This window comes from Tubulanus polymorphus, chromosome 7, assembly GCF_964204645.1.
Source record: "Tubulanus polymorphus chromosome 7, tnTubPoly1.2, whole genome shotgun sequence".
Taxonomy (NCBI): Eukaryota; Metazoa; Nemertea; class Palaeonemertea; order Tubulaniformes; family Tubulanidae; genus Tubulanus; species Tubulanus polymorphus.
Genome location: NC_134031.1, coordinates 1288160 through 1305132, shown reverse-complemented (window position 1 = coordinate 1305132; position 16973 = coordinate 1288160). Strand labels below are relative to the sequence as shown.

Here is a 16973-nt window from a genome sequence, read left to right as displayed (position 1 = left end):
TTTATTTATTCAATGAAAAATGATTTTTTAAAAATGCTGCCAAATTCACAGAAGCGAACCTATATAAAACCTGTACTAATTTAGGATATAAGTATTTTCTGTGTATACTCTCCTGTCAGTTATCAACCAGGGGCCGGTTGCTCAAAGGTTGGTTAGAGTTAACCAGTGGATAGTTGATATGGTGACAATTGAAATTTCATTGTTACTATGGTATTTAACGGCCGGTTATCTTTAACCAACTTTTGAGCAACTGGCCCCTGGTTTTTTCTTTCTCACTCTAATTTTGAATTGATCTCTCTCATAAAATGTGTTCATTGTTATTGCTGCACGGAAACTTAGCGAACAGCGTTTATATAATTTAACAAAATAAAGTCAAAACATATACAAACATAAAATAAGATATTCAAACGACGAGCTATTTCCTCATCAATATGGCTTCCTTCGAGGCCATTTCAAAGAACACGCATTTATTAGAACTTTAACATCGATCTTCCAAAGCCATCGATCCCTATAACCAAACTAATATAAACTATTTGGATTTTTCTCGATCGACCAAAAGCTCTAGATCACAATACCTTGCTGAAAAAACTGCAGCACTTCGGTATGAGAAGTACTTAACGAAACTGGATTTCATCGTTACTTGAAAACAGATAACGACGTCAAATCGACTTGTGCTTGTTGCATAGCTCTTTTGCCTTGTTTAGGATAAACTGTCTGATTTCATCGCCCGTTAAAAGATATATGTAGAAATTAATGGCTTTGTTCACGACATATATTGTAGTCATCATAGTCGACACGAAGAAACTGACCGCATATGAAAAAGCACTATATAATGCCCCAACAGTCATAATAGGAAACGTTAGTATAACAAAGCAGACACTCACTGAAATCACAACAATTGCAACCTTTCTATTTGATATTTCTTTTTTGTTGCTGTCCCCGAAAGATCGAGATTTTCGTAAAGTTATCACTAGAATAAAATTCAGTGTGAAAATAAGTACATTAGGTATGAAAATAGATACGATAGGACAGACTGTAAAATAAACGAATCCCCAATAACTCGAAACATAGCACAGATTTCTTATTTCATTGTAATCAGCGTGGACGAGTAGGAAAATAAAAACGACTGAAATCAATATGAATAGGACGAACATAACTTTACGTGAAAATGACGGTGTCGCAATTCTCCTCGCCGCAAATGGCCAAACGACAATAGACAAACGCTCTGCGCTGATAACGATCACTAACCATGAACTTATCGCATCCAAAACTGCGAGAATATATTCATATATTTTACACATTTCCGGATTGTAAAATTGAACTAAAATATTTGGATACGATGCGTAATTAATGCAAGGTAAAGTGTAACCTATCAGAGTTAAAGTATCAAAAACAGAAAGCGCTGCTAAATATTGAGCGTATGAAAACACACGGAATTTCTTACTTGTCATCACTAGAAAACTACAAACATTTCCGATTATCCCGAAAAAGGCGATGATCGGTAAAGTTACAGTTTGTATGTCACGCAGTTGTTTCGTACCGTAACGAGGCAATGACTGGATAAGACCGGTATAATAAAGGAAAACCGGTCGGGATGAGTTAAGATTCATGTCCGAGTTGCATCTCTCTCTTCAGAAGCCGCGATATCAAATCAAATGCTGTGTGATACAACTTGATGAGCTGATGAATATTGAGCTTTAGTGAAGTAAATTGTATTAGCTTTTGCGTTTGAGAATCCGAGCATTGAATTAGGTGTCAATGTCTATACAATCGGCTTTTAGTTTGACATTCACTTTCAAATTGGATTCAATTTTAATGTAGATTCTTTTCTTAACTTTGAAATTGAATTCAAAATTTTACTGTCGATATATTTTCTTTGCGATTCATTCAAAGCTTTCATTCATCAGGAAGAATGCAGCATAAATTCACGCGCCTCGAAACAGCTTCAATTTAGAAGTCGAATAAAACACTCTAATCCGTGTAAACTGTAGATCTTGAATGCAGAAATCCCAAAATAGAATTCTATACATGTATATGATGAAATTTTATCAATATGAGACCACAACGTTTCGACTGTTGACGAACTATAGCCGTCGTAAGGTGGAATGTGACCAGATCAGAAGTAACAGACGAACCCACAGGAGCCGAGTATCAGAGAACAGAACTTGCAATAAAAACAGCTAGGGGTACCGTAGAAACCACAAAATTCCAAACAAATATCGAAACATCTTGTTCTTCAGGATTCTGCAGTTCCTGATTCGGGATTGTTCATTACTCTCAGTAGTCTCCCTTACTCCATGGGTACTATGGCCAGTTCGATTACCGGACAACATAATCTTCTAGTGTCCAGTTTTCAAAGTCCAACCCTCTGCGGAGTTTAAACTGTTGTTGCAATCTTCAACGTCATGTTTATGAACGCCGCATCACGCGGTCACATCCCCAGATTAACGGGGATAACGATGACGATAATGATGACCAATCAGACAATTCCCCTATAAAATACAAATTAGATTGAACACGTCCACCACGATGTTTTTTGATAATAGGTCAACATATTTTATTCATACACGATTACGAAATACATTCATTTGGCAACTACACAATATACTACTAGATACGTAAATCCTCGAGTGACGTCACAGCTCGTCATATTGACGCCAAGAGCACCTGGCCCTAACAATTAAACGGCCAATATGACGCAATAGGTGTGACGTCAATGAAGAACTTTATAACAACGATTCATACATAACGATGATAACAGTTAAAACAAAATGAGGCAATTTTACATAATTTGTCTTTAAAGCTTCTATAATTTTGTCACGGATTCGGTTGTGGTAAAATACATACAAACTTACTTTGTTTAAAACAGTAAATGTCTAGAATTCTATAATTTGACAATAAAACTTGGTAAAAATATCCACAGGGGCTTGTCACAATTTGATAGAGGTATCCCTATATAAAAAAGATTTTTAGATAAAAATGATAAGATTCTTTTTTATATAGGGATACTGGTGTCATCCATCCTCCATCAAATTATGACAAGCCCCTGTGAAAATATCTAAAAAGGAGAAGAGACTGTAACACTATTCAATAATGTAAAAAACAGTTGAACAGCAAATAATGACAGGCAATTAATAGATAATCAGTTGATGAGCACACATGTATCGGTCATTGTATTTCTATTAGTTTTGATAATATTTTCAAATGCTCAGGTTTACTGTATGCTGCATATTGAACTGGATTTCTCGGAATTCTTATGGCTGTCTTGAAGCTTCACGCGTCTCGCCGTGGCTAAAAAAAAACAAACATCAAATTTTTCATTATATTTTTAGTTCATAAAATCCGAAAAAAAGAAAAACACGTGGTGTATTTCCATAATTCAGATCCGCAACTGTGAAATGGACTTGATAAGGGGCTGTTTATGAAGTATGTTAACAAATTACTGACTTTCAAAGATTTCTTACGGCATTTTAGATTTACATACCTTCCATGAAAACATTTCGGTCAAACATGCCTCCTGATAACGGAATACTGTAAAAAAAACGTTTGATAATTCCATGATACAAATTGGATTAAGAAACTTTGAGTTATTGAGTTTTAAAATGGTTACTTACTTGTCTCTTCCTGGTTTGATATCGACCTCATAAAGACCGTAAACAGGACGATGATCTGATATTTTGATCGAGTCGACGCTATCGTAGAAATGACAGACGATTCCGTGTTTCTTACGGCAACGAAATAATACTCGATCCTATAATCAGATGAAAAGGAAAAACGTGAATTTTCCACGACAATTTGTGAAAATATAAAGAGACTAAGTTACCAGGATCCACCTCCATAATTGTGAGTAAGGGCTTGGAGTAGTTAGTTACCTAATCGTTGGTGGTTAGCTTTTTATAATCGGATAGGCTTATACCAACGTTTGTGAAAATATCCGATCGTGAAACTAAACCACAGACAGGTTAAGGACTAGGCTTGGAGGTAATTATCAAGTGGTTTGAGTTAACTCTGATTTAAAATTACAAGCAGTTCATAACAAAGTCAAATTTAACCTGTAGAACCAGGTCCAGTATTTTACATGTTTTTTTAAATGCTTATAGATGTTAAACATAAGAAGTACTGTATTCCATATAATGCTTAAGATAGATAAATAATTCACGAATTGAAAAGTAATATATTTTCCATCTCTTTCTGAATTAGAGGATAAAATTCTACTGAATAATGACTTACGCAATAGGATGGAATTCTAAGAGTAGGTGATGTGTCATAATTATCCGTGCCGATATCAAATTTATAGGTGGGAGCAAAATTAATACGTCCTTCTTGAAACTCCTGAAACGCGGTTCCTGCAGAGACATGATTTCATTTTAGTCCCATTTTATTCTCGAGGAGAAAATAAATGGTGATTAAATGATCATTGATTAAATACCGACCTTCCATTCTAGCTTTGTATAACTCATCACCCATCAACAGATCCTCGAAATTAGGATGTTCTTTCTGAGCGATGGCGTTCATGACGGTGTCGACAATATGCCTCGGGCGTTCGATTCGAAAATTCATATCACCTCCCCAGAAAACGCAGTCAAATCGAGCTGTTACGTCATCAGCTGCATAATTACAATTCGCAATAACAAATTCATTTCTGAACATATCAACACCAGGGCACAGTTTCACAAAAAAGTTAAACTCAAATTTTTGGTGTAATTGCCATTGGTTACTTCATGTTTTCAATGAGGACAACAATTCAAACTTAATCGTTTTAGGCTTAAACTTTTTCTCGAAACTGGGCCCAGAATTACTACAGTATATCACTAATTTTTCGGATCCTTAACTCATACTAATTTTTTTTCAGTCCCAACTTGTTTGAGTTAGGTGCGGTTTACTGTAATACAGACAACTTTCAGTTATCTTTCACACTGCTGTAGTGCTGACTGATGATCAAGGCTGGCAGATAACTTAACATCATAACTATTGAAATGAACTTAAATTCTTGCAATCAAGCATTCAAAATAAGGGTGGAAAACGAAGGGTGGCGAATAATTGTTGGTCGACTGTGATTAGTTTATCTTCCTAATTTACCTTTAGCCGTAAACTCATTGACTACGACACGTTTTGGAAGGTCAAGGTTTTTGATTGTTTTATTGTAGTCTTCAACGCGTTCTTTCAAACGGCCGTCTGCTGCTGGAAAATAGAAAATAAGAAAAACAATTCCACAGCTTCTAAACATGCTACCTTAAATTGTTTACATACCCGGTACACACTAGAAAATGGAGCACAAAAAACTGAAGTTTCAGGAAGCAATGTTGTATTGCTGCGGCCAAATGCCAATTTTGGACAGATTCAAAGAAAAAAAAACGTCATTCAGTAAATTATTGCCGCGGCTTTCGCCGGTGCAGTCGCTGCAGTTCCAACGCAACTGAGTTTCAATTAAGAAAGCTTACAGATACTGATACAGAACTCTGAGTGAGTTCACCGTAAAGTTTTGATTATTCACAGTATCGGTAGTTTTCTGGGAATACTTTTAACGAAAGCGACTCCATTTCTTCAGCGTCAGTTGCACAGTGAAGGCTTAAACTAAAGACCAGTCTTAAATCATCTTTCTTCTATAACTAATCTTACAATTAAAGCCCTCACGACGGTGCAACTTGGCCTGGGTGATGTTTCCAAGAGAAGGTAGCATTAAAAAACCCTATCAAGGATTATGTTTATAGCCCGCACAAAATCCTTGATAAGAGAATGACGTTAGTATGTCAGTTTGTATTAGGTAAACAATCGCACATGGAGATATACCTTTTATTGCGTGAAAATATTCGATCGTTAAAAATGAATGAGAATGTTATCATTATTACTTTCATGATCACGTTAAATAAGAGGCAGCGATGCCAAAAAGCTTCATTTGGGGATCATCAAAAACTATTTCACCTTTTCTATTTCATGTATTTCAACAAACGCTAGCTAGTTGGTAGAAATTGATGCTACAATACTCATTGAGACGGAAATCACGTTTCCATTTGGGGCCTGTTTTAATGACTAGCTGTAATTTAGACTGCCGTACCTTAAACCTATCAGTATTCACTCGAGAATTAAGTTTCTACGAATTTGAAGAACAATTTTTAATGATGTTCTATCACTGAAGCTGGTTGAGTGAATTGTAAAAAAGCTCGCTGCTTGCTATTGTGAATTTCAAGTTACTGTTCAATCATTGTACATGTTTGTACATGTACATGGCAAAGCTATGATGGGCGTGCAGGGGGCTGGGGGAGTTACATGTATCTAACAAATTTCTATTTCAATTTTTCTATTTAGTCCTCTAGTCGGTGAATTGTGATAAATGCCTGCTGCAAAAATTAGAGCCTTAAATAAAGATATTGCGTTTATTTGCATAAATATAATGGATTGTTTGGCCTACATACTTGCAACAGCATAGCGCGGTTTATGTTTTTCATCTGGGAAAAAAGCAAATAAACCTTTAATTTCCACCGAAAATAAATATGATATGCCGACACACAACGATATGAGAGCTTTAAATATGAACGTAATACGCGTAATTTTATACTGAATTATATACTTACGTTTAAAATGTGAAGTAAGAAATAGAAAAGACGTTCCGAATATAGTTAAACTAATACCGACGCAACCTTTCGTACGGATAGCTTTTCTCGTAGTTAAACAAGCGTCTTCCGGAACTGAAATAGAACATTATTCATCAATAATGAACTAAGAGAAGAACAAACAAGTGCAGCAGTGTGACATATATAAGACCCACAATAATCACGAAGCCGAAATGTTAAAATTTTTCTTTAATAATCCGAATTTCTACTTCTTCACTAAAAACCGTTATCAATGAATGACCCAAGATACAACATGTCATGCAGTTTATATGGTAGAAAGAACCAGAAGAAATAAATCTTAACGTTTCGATGTTCTAACTTTTCAGCTGCCACATGATTGTGAGACTTAAATCTTCATTGCAAAGTTTTACCTCATCATATCATTGTTCACTAGTTCTGTTGTGTTAGGCAGAGTTGGTGTTTATCAGGGGGGGGGGGGGTTGTAAGTTCATCAGGTGGCATTTTACATTAAAGGGAGGGGTCAAAATTGGTAAATTCACACTTAAACTGCATGTTGATGAATATCAGCAAGATTTTGAGTAAGTACTGTGTAAAACAGCCCCCTACTGATATTTGCAGTGGATGAAATACATCTGTATTAATTAATCCTGATACATTCGCACTAACCTGAACAATACCAAACTAAATCTCTTTTGATGAATACGCATAAATGTAAGGTACCGTGTTGACACGAGTGAACCATCACATGCGTCGGACCTAGTGTTTCTTGTATTCGAACTTCCCATTCGTGTCTGTATCAATGATAAACAATACAATAAATAACATGTAAAACCTTGAATTATATCTCAGAATGAAAGTTCAAAAAAGTCATCTGTCTCAGGCTAAAAAAATCCCTTGTTTCTCTGTCTGCAGGGGCCGGTTTCATAGTCATGGCTTAGACATAAGACCGTTCTAAGTTCGAGAGCCAATCTAACAACTTAAGACCAGTCTTAAGATTTAAGACCACTTTTTGTTTTAAGTCTTGAATATGGAACCGGCCCCAGAGCTTTAGTTAACCTGGCCACCTATCTACCCTGTGCATTAATTTTTAGCTAACCATATTAACAGACCCAGCAGTTATAGAAATGAATTGATTACGTATAAATCTTAATCTTATTGCTATTTACAAAGAGACTCAGCCGATTAGGAGAAACAAGGTATCATTTTTCGTTAGCCTAAAATCTTACCTATCAGTACAAGTTTCCTGACTACCGACTGTCACTACATCAGGCATATAATCAATAGTCTCCGGCAATAGGAAATCGTTTAACGTATTCGGAAGATCTTTCGGTTGAATTCCGCACATATTCCACGTAGCGGAAAACACTCGAATTTTACGATCGGGAAAACATCGTTCTAATTCCTCCGATCCGAGGAGACTTTTATTTACACTTCCGACGAGGAAACTTCTACAAATAACCGATTTAATCCATGTGAACATTTATCAACGATAATGCAATTAATCAAGCGATGTTTATATACCTTAAACAAAGTAAATATAATTGTAATATTGGTAATTCTTGAATATACAGTAAACTCCTCCTTACTCGAACCATTATAGATCAATAGACTTCTAGGACGTGAATTTTGCTCAAATGTATTTGGAAAAAGGTTTTATTTCCCTGATTGTCAACTCGGTGAAATATTTACGGCATTCTCAACGCTACCGAGTTCCCTGTTGTCAACTCAATGAAATATGCCCCCAATACTACAGAGTTCCTTGATAATCAACTCGGCGAAATATGCCCCAGCAAAATATGCCCCCAACGCCACCGAGTTCTCTGATTCTCAAGTGAATATTTTACTCAATTCATTTGGAAAAACTTTTCTATTTCCCTGATTCTCAACTGAGTAGAATATTTACAGCAGCAGCCCCCCTCCCCAAACACGACTGAGTAAGAAACAGTTTACTGTATAGTTTGAATAGCTGTGAAGTCAAGTTGCTGAAAAGTTGGATAGAGTTCTGACCATCAAGAGACAGTTCGCTCGAAAGTTAACCAGTTTAAGTTAACCAGTGGATAGTTGACATAGTGACATTTAAAGCATTGTTACCATGGTGTTTTTCCACCAGTTAACTCTAACTGACTATTGAGCAACAGCAGCCTCTGATATTTACAATGGTAGATTGAAACACAAAGCAGTTTAAATTGTCACTATGTCAACTATCCACTGGTTATCTTTAACCAGCTTTCGAGCAACAGCAGCCCCTGGAACAACTATGTTAATCACACACATGAAGTTGTTACCTTTCTCTTGCTTGTTTGGTTGTAATTAAAGGTAATGAAGATTGAGTTTGTAACGATCGCAACGACCCCAAATCGCTACTCGTTCCTGTTTGTCCGAAACTCGAAAACGTAGCTCGCGACGCCCTTTCCGCCCGCGTTTTACTCATATCCGATTTATAGGAAGTCCGCAAACCCGTAGACGAGATATCTGCATCCATCGGAGGAGGAGTCGAAGCTCCGATTACGGGTGATAGTCGTTTCGGGGGTCGACCAGACGGAGGGAGGGGTAACTCGGCGCGAGGGGTACTCGTTAGAATACTCTCGTACTCCGCCTGAAGTTCGCTTTTCGTGTTATTTAAATCAGAATCGGCATCGTCCGATTCCTTCGTCGATTCGGCGCTATCTCGCGAAGATAAATCGAGTTTAAAATTTGGACGTTCTCCGTGTTTTATTCGATTGTATTCGTCATCGGTTGAATTCAATTGTTTATTCGTATTATATTCTGAAGGTCGTTGCGGAGCCGATGGTCCGTCTGAGCTGTCATTTCCACCGCTGACATTCCGAGGTCGTCTTAATCCGGAATTCTCGCTGTGAATTCCATTTGAGCGCTTTTCACTGCTGTCTTTAGTATCCGAAGGTCGTCGCGGAGGTTGCGGTTTAAATTGACTCTCGACGGCGACCTCCGGTAAATCGCTAGCTACGTTGTAGGAACGTATTTTCTGTAATGTCGAATCGGAAGGGACTCGATTCACCGAAGAGACAATTTCGGATTCATTTTTTAACGATTCATCAATGTTAGATGATTTCTCATCAGTCAGGGCTGGTTCACGTTTGAGCTGTCGAGGGGTTATAGAAGGTCGCCCTGTACTACCGGGGATTCCCGCTGTAGTAACGGGGATTCCCCCTCCAGTACCGGGATGGTTTCCCACCCGGTGTTCCCCGGTAGAGCTGTTATTAATACTGATACTATCTGTTTTCTGGTCGTCCTGTAAACTGACGTGCGAACCGAAATCACTATCGTCCGATAAATTCTCTTTCTTTTTCATCGCTAATCTCGAGAGCAGCGCTGATTTCTTCTTGCGCCCGCTGCGCGGCGTCGACGTCGTGCCTTCCTCCTCTGTACCCATGGCGCCCACAACTTCAATCTCCATCTGATAACAAAAAATTAAACAGTTAACAGAATGGAACAGACATGGAATTGTCGTAGTTAGTAGTGAACATAAATGCTAAGCGAGGAAGAATGCGATTAATTATTTTTGGACCACTCTCGAATGCTGTGTTTCAACAAGCAGTTTAATTACTAATTAGCCCTAGAGTGTTAATTACTGTTCTAATGAATCTTACTTCACTAATCGTGTTTCTCCATTTCGTTGAGTTACTATCAAAATAATTTGTTTACAACTTGTTGCTAGTGGTTCGCGTAATCATTTCCGTAATCCCCGATTTATTACGTGCGTCACTACCGTCTACAGTACTTCCGGAATTACCGAACCACTACCGGAATCCCCGAACCGGAGAAATATACCGGTGGAATCCTGTGAACCGGAGTTTATTCGGGGCGGATGGCTGATCTGGCTGGTTAGGTTTAGGGTTTCCTCCCGGCGCTGTTTAGTTCATCTTGAGTTAGTTCAGAGGGTGGAGTATCCACTGATTGATCAGCCTAATGTTGTTTATCACTATGCATTAGCCATGTGCACTCGAGTGTAAACTGTCAAACTGATCGCGCTGCGCATCTCCGCCGAGAAAAGAACAGCAATAACAAGTGAAGTATTTTACCATCGATTACCAGATTTTAGACAAAATGAAACATTGATTTATAAAATGTCATGATGTGTATGGCGTCCGCAGGCGCTGCTGAAGTTCGAGAGAATTTCGACCAGAAATTCGACCGGGATGTCGTGGAGAGATTACTGGATATTGATACCGGTGGTGCTGTGGCAAGCGAGGAATCTAAAGATTTGCTCGATTCGGCGTTAAAAAGTGGTGGGGGCGGCGCTCGCGATCCTGAGGGTAAGGAATTATTCGTAACCGGGTGGGTGAGCGTGCCTTCGAAAAAACCGGGTACAAGAATTCGCCGTCACGAAACCGGGTCGAAGGTGGCGCCACGAGAATCGACGTATCACGGATACCAACAGAAGGAAAAACCGATTGAATTTGAGTTTAAATATTACAGCGATTCACGAGGGTATATCGTACAGTATCGTCGCGAGCACGCGTCTAGAGATATAGCAGCGACTAGTTCACAATCATCATTTCATCATCATCGAACAGATGCAGAGACAGTGGCACCATCTTCGCTTCATCAGAGGAGTTCGACGACTGTAGCCGTGAAATTAGACCCGGTTTACGATAACACTAAAAACCGGCTGATATCGGTGGAACAGTTGTATAATCGAGCGTCACCGTCGCCAGTTTTAACGAATCGAGGCGATTTTAATTTTAGTATGTACTCCGGGTTGTTCAAGGTTCCCACATCGAACGCCTCAAAGTTCGACTCTCCGCGAGATTATTATAATTTTTCGACGCGCGATCGCCCGGCGTCGGGACACGTCGTAAACAGTCCGTCTGGCAGTAAATCGGCCAGTCGACTCAACTCGGCGAAACGGAGGAAAAAACTTAAACCACCGTCGACGCCATCTGCTGGCTGGAGACATCATCAGAGAACGTTCCCCGAGTATCCGCAGCCCGCAGTCGCCACCTATAGCCAAAATAATGAACTGATTAAACAGACAGTCGCCCAGCAGCAGCAGGTGCCCAGTTACTCGGTGTTTCAGGGCTGTAAACCAATCAAAAACAATCAACAATCAACGAACAACTGTTTAACCCTTTCACACCGACAACAAGTGGACAAATACTCGGCGTAAGTCTAATTTCCTTTTCTAAATCTTGAGTAAAATCTGAAATTTCCAATTAAGAAAATCTTATTTAACAAGGTAAATGTATAAATGTTGAACTACTTGAACCTTAATTAGGTCTAATTCAGTGAAACTTTATTTTCTGATTTAGTAAAGCTGAAATTTCTTAATGAGTAATTGTTAGGGTAATTCCAAAATGTTTCCCCTCATAGGCCTATATGAGTTCAGTTTTGTCAAATATTTCTTACTACAAGCACAATACGGGCTATTAATAAATTTCTAATTCTAAAGTCTTCATTGTTACGAGTGAATTGTGTTTTTCTCTGTGAAGTAAAACACAATTGTGCGTAAAATCGACGGCTTTAAACGTTGAAAGGCGATTTAAACGGATAATGATTTATTATTTATTGTTCGCGTGACGTTGGTTCAACTGTTATTTAAATCGTACCTGCCTAACCCGGTACCACCCACCACTAACCCCCCTCGGTGCTTCATACGTGCCTTCATTCAATATTCATTACTCAGATATTTAAGCAATGTTTGTTTGAAGCACGCGATCTAACAATGACTCCCTGAGCCCTACTGCTGCCTTCATTGTAAAACAAGCAAAGACTTCAAGTCATAATCGAATACCGGTATCGCATTCAACTACTGTTTAAACTTCTTTTGAAGTCGACTTCTTGTAAAACTCATTGAATCACAGCAACAGATATCTCTGAAAAGAAACTCGTGTGTCTAGCCACCCCCCCCCCCCCCTCAACCATAAAACCAGTATCTCATTCCTATAGAAGCACAGTTTGAAGTCAAATTCTTGTAGTCTTGTATTCATTGAATCAGACAGCAACAGATATCTCTGATAGGAAACTCAAATTTTTTGTCAAATGATAATCTGTTCTCTTCCTAGTTCTGTGAATAAAGTCATTAGACAAAAAAAATTTATGAGATTTGAGACGAACCACTCACCCCCATCAGGCTTGTTTGATTCGTTACTAAGAATGATATTTTAATTTGAATTGCAGTCAGGGGAAACCACTGAATCAGGATTTCGTTCTTCATCCGTCAAAAATGTCAACTTTACAAACTTTAACGAAATTAATCTCAAATCAACAATACAATAAGGTAAGGTATTTAAGATGGTATTGTTTTGATGTTGTTGAGAATGTTCTGTTAGTTTTACAGATATTCAGCGTTGAAGCGTAGTTCAGCGCGACTGTTGGATTTCACATAAAATATTACTGATTGTTAAATGTCGTTATAGAAACGATCAATTTGTCTCGATGAATCTCGCTATTTAATCATCCGGAAAATATCATCGGTCTGTCAACAAACGCATCCATGGATACAGCAGCGACATCGATTAAACCTTTCAAAACAGTTTCACTGCGATTAACTGATTAAACACGAGTGAGATCCATAAACCTGAGTTACACCGGGGAAATCTGAATGGGCGCTAATTCTAATGGTAGAATCAATTGAACTGTGATCTGGACTCCTGGGTCCAGTTTCACGAAAAAGTTTAAGCCTAAAACGGTTGAGTTTGAATTGTTGTCCTCATTGAAAACATGAAGTAACCAATAGCAATTACACCAAAAATTTGAGTTTAACTTTTTCGTGAAACCGGGCCCAGCTGGTTATAGCTTCACAATTAAAATTTGAATTAGAATAAGTTTTAACTATTGATCCTGAAATATTTTCAAGTGTGAACTCAATTTAAATGTTTCTACGGGTTTTTACTGATCGGGGAAAATCAGTGTAGTCTGATTCTTTTCTTGAAAACCAGGAGAAAGTCAAGGAATTCGAATTTTTGGTATCTTGTTCTTCTTGCTGGTAACAAGTTGCACAAGGAACCTTTTTGGAAGAAATAGCACCCACTGTCAATCAGGGAATATTTGGTCAAAGGTCTGGGAAATATCATGGAACTTTGGATTCCCTGATCTGTAAAAAAAACCAGGTCTAAAGTATAGATTGAAACCTGTAGAATTTGGTTTAGTTATTCAAGCTTTTTCCAAATTTCTACCTTTTCTTCATAAAACTGTGTTATTGAATTCTGTGTATTTGATTTAATTAATCTTGTGTCAGGTTGTTGTTAATGACAGCGCGAGCGATTCCTCATCGGAAACATCGGTAATTAGTAAAACATCTCACGATCCGAAACACGTCATATCGTTCAGCAGCACAGAGCCGCAGCCCGCGTCGTCGTCACGGTCACCGCAGCCCACGTCGTCGTCGTCGTTACGACTCAACCAACAATTATCACTCGCTGATTTCCTCGAAGCATCGATTAAAGAAATCGAACGAGTTTCTGACGAGAACAAAGAGAATTCAATCCGTAAAGAATATTGTCAACCGCCGACTGTTGTACCTAAATTAGACGAGGTCGATTCACCTAGTGTCGCCGGAGGAAACCGAACATTGTCACCTACAGTTTCTAACTCCATTCACAACGTTTATAATGACAATACAATCAATTCTGCTTCGGACGTTTTTTCGAAATCATCTTCGGGATTTTCATTGAAATCAGACTCGGATAGAAACCAGTTTGAATTGAACTGTAAATATTTGTTGTCTCGTAACGTGGGCGCGGTTCATCAACCGGTGACCGTCGTCCAGTCGTCATCGTCTTCAAAAACAACCGCCAAGAAAAAACACCAACCGCAGCAACACGAGACATCGACGATAGCTGGGTATCGATCATTGTCAAACCCGCTGCAGCAGTTCTGGAGAAGCAGCGCCATCTCCGGGCTGAAATTAGGACCTCGTACGCGGACGAATATAGATGGCGTCGCTGGCATGGGTAGCAGACGTATAACTCCTCGTACGGTGTCGTCTGTCACGGGGTCGTCGAGTTCGCTGATTCCAGGAGCGCCATCGAAATCTGCGGTACTTCACTACTATCTATATCTAACTATCGTAATCAGGTTTTACTGTGAGTGAGAGAATAATAAAAACCACTGAAAGATTGAATGAATTAAATAATCGGTTAATTTAACCCGAACAGAGTGTCAATTACTAACTGAGGGAACCGTGAAACCTCAATAACATAATCATTCAATCTAAAAGGATATAATGGTTTGCTAAGAGTTTCATAAGTGTGTGCGTTCTAACAGAATATCTTGCTTTCAGTGTTTGAAAAAATCTGTGTCTTTTTACAATTAGATTTCTGGGATTCTATTCTTTGATGCAAGGACTTGTAAAAGAGCTGTGATAACCTGATGTTAAATCAGTAAACGCAAAGACTGGTTGTAAAGGCCATTTAGAAATTACAAGCTGTCTTTACTAGTGGATAGTAAAATCAGGACCCAGTTCCACAGTTGTGAGTTAGAGTTAACTCTGAGTTAAAATTAGTTCATTTCCAATGTTTTAACTCAGTCATATCTTAACTCACGACTGTGGAACTGGGTCCAGGTAGTTTGGTCGTAGAAGAATTAACAGACTACTGATTTACCTGAAGCTACTCAGTACTCTCTGAAGCTGCACTAGGGGACGAAAGCTTGTAATTTCTAACAGAATCAAGTTAACCTATAAAGTGCTAGCTGTCTTCATGTTTACTGATTACTTGATGTTTAAGTGAATTTGTTGTGCTTCATTGTAACTGGTGTAAAATTGTATCATGTTTTGTGTCTCTAAATAAATGAACTAATACAGTGATTGTTTTCTGTGTGATATGTAACATGTGTTTCTCTGATGGCTTATTGCGGTAATATACAATAGATTCAGAGGTACCCTGCACTCCCCGGGAGGACTCTATCACATCCCTGGGGTTAGTTTACCGCACTCTACTGTAATGATACTGTTGTTGATAACACTACACGCAGGACGTATTGTTGTTGTTGTCACGGTGAATATTGACATTTCCGTAAAGTGAACGTAACTAAGAGCGAGGCAGACGCAGGATGTCCTCTACACGCTCTTGAATTATTCATAGCTTATATTGATAAACGTTGTTAGTTTATGGTTAATCTTACCGGACTGTTGCGGTTTTATCACTTTCATCATTTTGTGAGTATATGAAATGTCAGAAATTTGGGTTTTTATTTAGGGTCACACATAGATTATCCAGAGTTGAACAGTTATGACATTTTAAGACTAGTCTTAATTTGTGAGATTGGCTTTTCGATCAATGGGGCTTAGATTAAGTCTTGTCTGTGCAACTGGCCCCTGGTCGGTAAAAGACTTGACCGGTATCTGTTCAGGGTTAATGTATGATAATCGTGGTCACTTAACTGCTTGAACAACGAATGTGAAGGACAGTATTTTAAAACAAATTTCTGCAGAGTTCCGGACAAATAGAATGTATGTTCACGTATGCTGTACTGGAAACTAATATCGTAGTTAAATATCAGCGTATTTCGGGCGTAGAAGGAACGTGAAGAGTTTATATCAGCTTAATTGATATATTCAGAGATATATTATTATTATTATATTGTAGATGTGGTTTGATTCTAGTGGAAGGGCGTACGTTAGTTTAGCTGCCAGATACGAACCAGTGAAAAAGTGATAACTACACTATAAAGGTAAGCTTCCATTCAAAAAGTTTCAGTTCTGATGTCCTTTTGGGAATAATTTTCATCATGCTGGAGCCAGGAATTTGGCTCCACAGTCAAAGTCCATTACAACGCTGCCAATCCTTTTTAAAACCACTGCTTGGATAACTCCAACATTTCTCAGAGAACAAATCTTATTCAATCTAACTCAAATTCAATGAAAATATATATTAATGCTGCCAAATTCATTATAATACCATATTTTTCATCAGTTCCAACAGTGGCAATATAAAAGACTTTCATTGTATATGCAAAGCCATAATCATTTACAGACATTTCTCTGTTGATCTACACGGAAATATGGATGAATGTCCCTCTTATTTATTTGATTTGATTACCGGGTATTTGGTGTGTCCTTTACAAACCCACTACACCTGCCGAGAATGAGACAATGAGATTTTGAAATTGGAAATTGAAGTAACATTTCTCTGTCCCAATACATACAATATATGACAAAATTCAAGTGAAACAGAATCTATAAACAGTTTCAATGATTAATCGCTATTTTGCATGAATGAATTGCAAATCTATTTCAAGCTGCTTTAAGTAAATGTAATTTCATTGATCGATTGATTGAGGTTGATTAAAGTTCAAGTCAGAAGCGAGTAATAATTCCAGTCTAGTTGTTGATTATAACGCGGTGAACGAAGGCAACACGCGACTATTTTAATCACTTTCAATGAATACACCAAAGAGTCTTGATATCTCGAAATGAAAAAGACGATGACCTTTCTTTAT

At 38.2% G+C, this 16973-nt stretch overlaps 2 protein-coding genes across 3 annotated transcripts; one reads left to right on the top strand and one right to left on the bottom strand.

The window, feature by feature from the left end:
* Positions 1 to 2551: 2551 nt before the first annotated feature.
* LOC141908982 (phosphatidylinositol polyphosphate 5-phosphatase type IV-like) lies at positions 2552 to 10295 on the bottom strand. 2 transcript variants are annotated; one of them, XM_074799294.1, is made up of 12 exons: positions 10181 to 10295; positions 8858 to 9987; positions 7799 to 8020; positions 7239 to 7363; positions 6573 to 6686; positions 6414 to 6446; positions 5080 to 5181; positions 4434 to 4607; positions 4231 to 4346; positions 3615 to 3751; positions 3485 to 3531; positions 2552 to 3291 (listed from the first exon to the last, which is right to left on the bottom strand). In XM_074799294.1, exons 2-12 carry the CDS (start codon positions 9985 to 9987, stop codon positions 3215 to 3217), a joined length of 2277 nt encoding a protein of 758 aa, XP_074655395.1. In that variant the 5' UTR covers positions 10181 to 10295; the 3' UTR covers positions 2552 to 3214. The 2 variants fall into 2 exon arrangements, with proteins under 2 accessions (XP_074655395.1, XP_074655396.1); XM_074799295.1 differs by lacking the exon at positions 6414 to 6446.
* Positions 10296 to 10665: 370 nt separating this feature from the next.
* On the top strand, positions 10666 to 14969 carry LOC141908427 (uncharacterized). Its single transcript, XM_074798476.1, has 3 exons — positions 10666 to 11696; positions 12711 to 12810; positions 13771 to 14969. The coding sequence occupies exons 1-3, from the start codon at positions 10666 to 10668 to the stop codon at positions 14623 to 14625; spliced, it is 1986 nt and encodes a 661-aa protein (XP_074654577.1). The 3' UTR covers positions 14626 to 14969.
* The last annotated feature ends 2004 nt before the right edge of the window (positions 14970 to 16973 follow it).

Coding starts and splice junctions, on each gene's coding strand:
- LOC141908982 (XM_074799294.1), bottom strand. CDS start 9,987: ATGGAGATTGAAGTTGTGGGCGCCATGGGTACAGAGGAGGAAGGCACG. Junction 3,752..4,230: donor TTAGAATTCCATCCTATTGC/GTAAGTCATTAT, acceptor ATCTGATTATAG/GATCGAGTATTATTTCGTTG. Junction 3,292..3,484: donor CCGAAATGTTTTCATGGAAG/GTATGTAAATCT, acceptor GTTTTTTTTTAG/CCACGGCGAGACGCGTGAAG.
- LOC141908427 (XM_074798476.1), top strand. CDS start 10,666: ATGTGTATGGCGTCCGCAGGCGCTGCTGAAGTTCGAGAGAATTTCGAC. Junction 11,697..12,710: donor CAAGTGGACAAATACTCGGC/GTAAGTCTAATT, acceptor TTTGAATTGCAG/TCAGGGGAAACCACTGAATC. Junction 12,811..13,770: donor CAAATCAACAATACAATAAG/GTAAGGTATTTA, acceptor ATCTTGTGTCAG/GTTGTTGTTAATGACAGCGC.